The sequence below is a fragment of the Carcharhinus amblyrhynchos genome, chromosome 8 (genome assembly GCF_965287045.1).
Source record: "Carcharhinus amblyrhynchos chromosome 8, sCarAmb.v2.hapA, whole genome shotgun sequence".
Classification (NCBI taxonomy): Eukaryota; Metazoa; Chordata; class Chondrichthyes; order Carcharhiniformes; family Carcharhinidae; genus Carcharhinus; species Carcharhinus amblyrhynchos.
Window position 1 is genome coordinate 111,680,804 of NC_137331.1, and position 8,885 is coordinate 111,689,688.

At 50.2% G+C, this 8,885-nt stretch overlaps 1 protein-coding gene across 1 annotated transcript in view; it reads right to left on the reverse strand.

The window, feature by feature from the left end:
* acss2l (acyl-CoA synthetase short chain family member 2 like) overlaps window positions 1–8,672 on the reverse strand; it is an 85,307-nt gene extending 76,635 nt beyond the window's left edge. Inside the window, exon 1 of the mRNA XM_080194650.1 lies at window positions 8,301–8,672. Coding sequence (XP_080050776.1) covers window positions 8,301–8,430 — 130 coding nt within the window. The 5' untranslated portion in view covers window positions 8,431–8,672. The remainder of the gene's footprint in view (window positions 1–8,300) is intronic.
* Between the last annotated feature and the right edge of the window lie 213 nt (window positions 8,673–8,885).

Below are 8,885 nucleotides of genomic sequence, written 5' to 3' on the forward strand. Positions count from 1 at the left end.
CTCCCGTTAGCCCTATACTCGACACATCTGTTGCTCCTACCAAAGTGAATTACCTCACACTTCTCCGCATTAAATTCCATCCGCCACCTCTCGGCCCAGCTCTGCAACCTATCTAAGTCTCCCTGCAGACTATGACACCCTTCCTCACAATCTACCACACCTCCAACTTTGGTGTCATCAGCAAATTTACTAATCCACCCAACTATACCCTCATCCAGATCATTAATAAAAATTACAAACAACAGTGGCCCCAAAACAGATCCCTGAGGCACACCACTCGTAACTGCACTCCATGATGAATATTTACCATCCACCACCACCCTCTGTCTCCTATCTGATAGCCAATTCCTGATCCAACTTCCTAGATTACCCACAATCCCATACATCTGCATTTTCTGCAGAAGCCTACCATGGTGAACCTTATCGAACGCCTTACTAAAATCCATGTATACCACGTCAACTGCCTTACCCCCATCCACCTCTTTGGTCACCTTCTCAAAAATACTGTCTGCAAGAAAACTCTTCCCAGACTTCATCACTGCGATTCTGTCTGCAAGGACACTCTTCCCAGACTTCATCACTGCGATACTGTCTGCAAGGACACTCTTCCCAGACTTCATCACTGCGATACTGTCTGCAAGGACACTCTTCCCAGACTGCATCACTGCGATTCTGTCTGCAAGAAAACTCTTCCCAGACTGCATTACTGCAATTCTGTCTGCAAGGACACTCTTCCCAGACTGCATCACTGCCATACTGTCTGCAAGAACACTCTTCCCAGACTTCATCACTGCGATACTGTCTGCAAGGACACTATTCCCAGACTTCATCACTGCGATTCTGTCTGCAAGGACACTCTTCCCAGACTTCATCACTGCGATACTATCTGCAAGAACACTCTTCCCAGACTTCATCACTGCGATACTGTCTGCAAGGACACTCTTCCCAGACTGCATCACTGCGATTCTGTCTGCAAGAAAACTCTTCCCAGACTGCATCACTGCAATTCTGTCTGCAAGGACACTCTTCCCAGACTGCATCACTGCAATTCTGTCTGCAAGGACACTCTTCCCAGACTGCATCACTGCGATACTGCCTGCAAGAAAACTCTTCCCAGACTGCATCACTGCGATACTGTCTGCAAGGACACTCTTCCCAGACTGCATCACTGCGATACTGCCTGCAAGGACACTCTTCCCAGACTGCATCACTGCAATTCTGTCTGCAAGGACACTCTTCCCAGACTGCATCACTGCGATACAGCCCGCAAGGACACTCTTCCCAGACTTCATCACTGCAATTCTGTCTGCAAGGACACTCTTCCCAGACTGCATCACTGCGATACTGTCTGCAAGGACACTCTTCCCAGACTTCATCACTGCGATACTGCCTGCAAGGACACTCTTCCCAGACTGCATCACTGCCATACTGCCTGCAAGGACACTCTTCCCAGACTGCATCACTGCGATACTGTCTGCAAGGACACTCTTCCCAGACTTCATCACTGCGATACTGCCTGCAAGGACACTCTTCCCAGACTGCATCACTGCAATTCTGTCTGCAAGGACACTCTTCCCAGACTGCATCACTGCGATACTGCCTGCAAGAAAACTCTTCCCAGACTGCATCACTGCAATTCTGTCTGCAAGGACACTCTTCCCAGACTGCATCACTGCGATACTGCCCGCAAGGACACTCTTCCCAGACTTCAGCACTGCAATTCTGTCTGCAAGGACACTCTTCCCAGACTGCATCACTGCGATACTGTCTGCAAGGACACTCTTCCCAGACTTCATCACTGCGATACTGTCTGCAAGGACACTCTTCCCAGACTTCATCACTGCGATACTGTCTGCAAGAAAACTCTCCCCAGACTTCATCACTGCGATACTGTCTGCAAGGACACTCTTCCCAGACTTCATCACTGCGATACTGTCTGCAAGGACACTCTTCCCAGACTTCATCACTGCGATACTGTCTGCAAGGACACTCTTCCCAGACATCATCATTGCGATTCTGTCTGCAAGTAAACTCTTCCCAGACTTCATCACTGCCATACTGTCTGCAAGGACACTCTTCCCAGACTTCATCACTGCGATACTGCCTGCAAGGATACTCTTCGCAGACTTCATCACTGCGATACTGTCTGCAAGGACACTCATCCCAGACTTCATCACTGCGATACTGTCTGCAAGGACACTCTTCCCAGACTTCATCACTGCGATACTGTCTGCAAGGACACTCTTCCCAGACTTCATCACTGCGATTCTGTCTGCAAGGACACTCTTCCCAGACTTCATCACTGCGATACTGTCTGCAAGGACACTCTTCCCAGACTTCATCACTGCGATTCTGTCTGCAAGGACACTCTTCCCAGACTTCATCACTGCGATACTGTCTGCAAGAACACTCTTCCCAGACTGCATCACTGCAATTCTGTCGCAAGGACACTCTTCCCAGACTGCATCACTGCGATACTGTCTGCAAGGACACTCTTCCCAGACTTCATCACTGCGATACTGTCTGCAAGGACACTCTTCCCAGACTGCATCACTGCGATACTGCCTGCAAGAAAACTCTTCCCAAACTGCATCACTGCAATTCTGTCTGCAAGGACACTCTTCCCAGACTGCATCACTGCAATACTGCCTGCAAGGACACTCTTCCCAGACTGCATCACTGCGATACTGTCTGCAAGGACACTCTTCCCAGACTTCATCACTGCGATTCTGTCTGCAAGGACACTCTTCCCAGACTGCATCACTGCAATACTGTCTGCAAGGACACTCTTCCCAGACTGCATCACTGCGATTCTGTCTGCCAGGGCACTCTTCCCAGACTGCATCACTGCAATTCTGTCGCAAGGACACTCTTCCCAGACTGCATCACTGCGATACTGTCTGCAAGAACACTCTTCCCAGACTGCATCACTGCAATTCTGTCGCAAGGACACTCTTCCCAGACTGCATCACTGCGATACTGTCTGCAAGGACACTCTTCCCAGACTTCATCACTGCGATTCTGTCTGCAAGAAAACTCTTCCCAGACTGCATCACTGCAATTCTGTCTGCAAGGACAGTCTTCCCAGACTGCATCACTGCGATACTGTCTGCAAGGACACTCTTCCCAGACTTCATCACTGCGATTCTGTCTGCAAGAAAACTCTTCCCAGACTGCATCACTGCAATTCTGTCTGCAAGGACAGTCTTCCCAGACTGCATCACTGCCATACTGTCTGCAAGAACACTCTTCCCAGACTGCATCACTGCGATTCTGTCTGCAAGAAAACTCTTCCCAGACTTCATCACTGCGATACTGTCTGCAAGGACACTCTTCCCAGACTGCATCACTGCGATACTGCCTGCAAGGACACTCTTCCCAGACTTCATCACTGCAATTTTGTCTGCAAGGACACACTTCCCAGGCTGCATCACTGCGATACTGCCTGCAAGGACACTCTTCCCAGACTGCATCACTGCGATACTGCCTGCAAGGACACTCTCTCCTGGACCGCATCACTGCGATACTGTCTGCAAAAACACTCTTCCCAGACTGCATCACTGCGATACAGCACGCAAGGACACTCTTCCCAGACTGCATGACTGCAATTCTGTCTGCAAGGACACTCTTCCCAGACTGCTTCACTGCGATACTGTCTGCAAGGACACTCTTCCCAGACTTCATCACTGCGATTCTGTCTGCAAGAAAACTCTTCCCAGACTGCATCACTGCAATTCTGTCTGCAAGGACAGTCTTCCCAGACTGCATCACTGCCATACTGTCTGCAAGAACACTCTTCCCAGACTGCATCACTGCGATACTGTCTGCAAGAAATCTCTTCCCAGACTTCATCACTGCGATACTGACTGAAAGGACACTCTTCCCAGACTGCATCACTGCGATACTGCCTGCAAGGACACTCTTCCCAGACTTCATCACTGCAATTTTGTCTGCAAGGACACTCTTCCCAGGCTGCATCACTGCGATACTGCCTGCAAGGACACTCTTCCCAGACTGCATCACTGCGATACTGCCTGCAAGGACACTCTCTCCTGGACCGCATCACTGCAATACTGTCTGCAAAAACACTCTTCCCAGACTGCATCACTGCGATACAGCACGCAAGGACACTCTTCCCAGACTGCATCACTGCAATTCTGTCTGCAAGGACACTCTTCCCAGACTGCATCACTGCGATACTGCCTGCAAGGACACTCTTCCCAGACTGCATCACTGCGATACTGCCTGCAAGGACACTCTTCCCAGACTGCATCAATGCGATACTGCCTGCAAGGACACTCTTCCCAGACTGCATCACTGCAATTCTGTCTGCAAGGACACTCTTCCCAGACTGCATCACTGCGATACTGCCTGCAAGGACACTCTTCCCAGACTGCATCACTGCAATTCTGTCGGCAAGGACACTCTTCCCAGACTGCATCACTGCGATACTGCCTGCAAGGACACTCTTCCCAGACTGCATCACTGCGATACTGCCTGCAAGGACACTCTTCCCAGACTGCATCACTGCAATTCTGTCTGCAAGGACACTCTTCCCAGACTGCATCACTGCAATTCTGTCGGCAAGGACACTCTTCCCAGACTGCATCACTGCGATACTGCCTGCAAGGACACTCTTCCCAGACTGCATCACTGCAATTCTGTCGGCAAGGACACTCTTCCCAGACTGCATCACTGCGATACTGCCTGCAAGGACACTCTTCCCAGACTGCATCACTGCAATTCTGTCTGCAAGGACACTCTTCCCAGACTGCATCACTGCCATACTGTCTGCAAGAAAACTCTTCCCAGACCTCATCACTGCAATTCTGTCTGCAAGGACACTCTTCTCAGTCTGCATCACTGCGATTCTGCCTGCAAGAAAACTCTTCCCAGACTGCATCACTGCGATACTGTCTGCAAGGACACTCTTCCCAGACTGCATCACTGCGATACTGTCTGCAAGGACACTCTTCCCAGACTGCATCACTGCGATACTGTCTGCAAGGACACTCTTCCCAGACTGCATCACTGCGATACTGTCTGCAAGGACACTCTTCCCAGACTGCATCACTGCGATACTGTCTGCAAGGACACTCTTCCCAGACTGCATCACTGCGATACTGTCTGCAAGGACACTCTTCCCAGACTGCATCACTGCGATACTGTCTTCAAGGACACTCTTCCCAGACTGCATCACTGCGATACTGTCTGCAAGAAAACTCTTCCCAGACTGCATCACTGCGATACTGTCTGCAAGGACACTCTTCCCAGACTGCATCACTGCGATACTGTCTGCAAGGACACTCTTCCCAGACTGCATCACTGCGATACTGTCTGCAAGGACACTCTTCCCAGACTGCATCACTGCGATACTGTCTGCAAGGACACTCTTCCCAGACTGCATCACTGCCATACTGTCTGCAAGAACACTCTTCCCAGACTGCATCACTGCAACACTGTCTGCAAGACCACTCTTCCCAGACTGCATCACTGCGATACTGTCTGCAAGGACACTCTTCCCAGACTGCATCACTGCAACACTGTCTGCAAGACCACTCTTCCCAGACTGCATCACTGCAACACTGTCTGCAAGGACACTCTTCCCAGACTGCATCACTGCGATACTGTCTGCAAGGACACTCTTCCCAGACTGCATCACTGCCATACTGTCTGCAGGGACACTCTTCCCAGACTGCATCACTGCCATACTGTCTGCAAGAAAACTCTTCCCAGACTGCATCACTGCGATACTGTCTGCAAGAAAACGCTTCCCAGACTGCATCACTGCAATACTGTCTGCAAGGACACTCTTCCCAGACTGCATCACTGCAATACTGTCTGCAAGAACACTCTTCCCAGACTGCATCACTGCGATACTGTCTGCAAGGACACTCTTCCCAGACTGCATCACTGCGATTCTGTCTGCAAGAACACTCTTCCCAGACTGCATCACTGCGATACTGTCTGCAAGGACACTCTTCCCAGACTGCATCACTGCGATACTGTCTGCAAGGACACTCTTCCCAGACTGCATCACTGCGATTCTGTCTGCAAGGACACTCTTCCCAGACTGCATCACTGCGATACTGTCTGCAAGGACACTCTTCCCAGACTGCATCACTGCGATACTGTCTGCAAGGACACTCTTCCCAGACTGCATCACTGCGATACTGTCTGCAAGGACACTCTTCCCAGACTGCATCACTGCGATACTGTCTGCAAGGACACTCTTCCCAGACTGCATCACTACGATACTGCCTGCAAGGACACTCTTCCCAGACTGCATCACTGCGATACTGTCTGCAAGGACACTCTTCCCAGACTGCATCACTGCGATACTGTCTGCAAGGACACTCTTCCCAGACTGCATCACTGCGATACTGTCTGCAAGGACACTCTTCCCAGACTGCATCACTGCGATACTGTCTGCAAGAAAACTCTTCCCAGACTGCATCACTGCGATACTGCCTGCAAGGACACTCTTCCCAGACTGCATCACTGCGATACTGTCTGCAAGAAAACTCTTCCCAGACTTCATCACTGCGATACTGCCTGCAAGGACACTCTTCCCAGACTTCATCACTGCGATTCTGTCTGCAAGGACACTCTTCCCAGACTTCATCACTGCGATACTGTCTGCAAGGACACTCTTCCCAGGCTTCATCACTGCGATACTGTCTGCAAGAAAACTCTTCCCAGACTTCATCACTGCGATTCTGTCTGCAAGGACACTCTTCCCAGACTGCATCACTGCGATTCTGTCTGCAAGGACACTCTTCCCAGACTTCATCACTGCGATACTGTCTGCAAGGACACTCTTCCCAGACTGCATCACTGCGATACTGTCTGCAAGGACACTCTTCCCAGACTGCATCACTGCGATACTGTCTGCAAGGACACTCTTCCCAGGCTGCATCACTGCGATACTGTCTGCAAGGACACTCTTCCCAGGCTGCATCACTGCGATACTGTCTGCAAGGACACTCTTCCCAGACTGCATCACTGCGATACTGTCTGCAAGGACACTCTTCCCAGACTTCATCACTGCGATACTGTCTGCAAGGACACTCTTCCCAGACTGCATCACTGCGATACTGTCTGCAAGGACACTCTTCCCAGGCTGCATCACTGCGATACTGTCTGCAAGGACACTCTTCCCAGACTGCATCACTGCGATACTGTCTGCAAGGACACTCTTCCCAGACTGCATCACTGCGATACTATCTGCAAGGACACTCTTCCCAGGCTGCATCACTGCGATACTGTCTGCAAGGACACTCTTCCCAGACTGCATCACTGCGATACTGTCTGCAAGGACACTCTTCCCAGACTGCATCACTGCGATACTGCCTGCAAGGACACTCTTCCCAGACTGCATCACTGCGATACTATCTGCAAGGACACTCTTCCCAGGCTGCATCACTGCGATACTGTCTGCAAGGACACTCTTCCCAGACTGCATCACTGCGATACTGTCTGCAAGAAAACTCTTCCCAGACTGCATCACTGCGATACTGTCTGCAAGGACACTCTTCCCAAACTGCATCACTGCGATACTGCCTGCAAGGACACTCTTCCCAAACTGCATCACTGCCATACTATCTGCATGGACAGTTTTCCGAGACACTCCTGACTTGTGTCTTGTAAGTGGTGGACAGTCTTTGAGGCAAGGTGCGGAGGGGGGTAATGGTTGGTGGTCAATAATGATTCCTAGCCTTTGACCTTCTCTTTTAGCTGTGTTGTTAATCCAGCTATTCCAGTTCAGTTTCTGATCAATGGTAACCTAATGTTAATCCTGAGGTTAACTTGCTAAAAGACAGCTGCAAAAACTTTCACAATTTGCATTTATATAGCACCTTCAATGCAATAAAGTGTGCTTTTGGAGGGGAGGGTTAGCAAACAAAATTTAACATAAGGAGCAATGAAGCCAACTGATGACAAGCTGGGTGTAAGAGGTGAGAGGTCGAGAGGAATGGTGTGGGATTGCAGAGAGTCAGGACGCGGACAGATGAAGGCATTTAGACAAAGTTGCAAAGAGTCTTCCAGATATTGAGAAAAATGTTTTGCCTGCTGTCCCCAGCACAGAATATTGGCTATGGAGAGAGAGGCAAAAGTCCTTGAAGTTTGGAGCGCGATTGTTTCATCAAACCACACACAAAACACCAACTGAAAGATCCGGGATGGACAAAGACCTCGACCTTAGATCACCAGTATTTACAGTGGAAAAGGTGGGTGAATATTTAATACCCAACTTGGAGTTCGTTAGCTCGACTCTTGAGTTGTTCAAAGTAGCTTACCTCCCGGGTTCTCAACTGATTTCCTGTACAGCCTCCTGTACGTTTCCAAATCTGGAACGTGAGCGTCTGGCTGGATGATTTGGTCCGGGTGGTAGACCAGCTTGGTGGCGGACAGTCTTTCGGAAGTCATGCTGACCTGTCTCCTGGAGGGGCAGCTCTCCAGCAGAGCCTGCACAGCTAGGAATAACTACCACCCACTACCTCCCCCCACAGACTCCGCCCCGTCTACCTGGCAGGCAGGCTAGCTCACCCTCCAGGCACACAGTGCCTGCCAACAGGACTGAGGGTTTATTTTCAAACACAAAGCTCTGTCAAATGACACAAGTGCATAGGTCTGTGCAACTTCGGAAACACTTCAACACAGCACTGTGTTGTATAATGTTGCTAAAGACAAGATAACTATGTGACAACCCCTTTATTTGCTGCTTACTTGGGTGGTTTTCGCAATACCTGGTGCCACCCATCAGGTTATATGGTGATGTGGTCTGAAGATTGGACTGTCCAATCGCAACTTAGAAAGCCTCACCCCCCGCCCCCCCCCCGCATTGTTAAGCAATCAAGTTGCAATGTGGGGAAGACAGGATT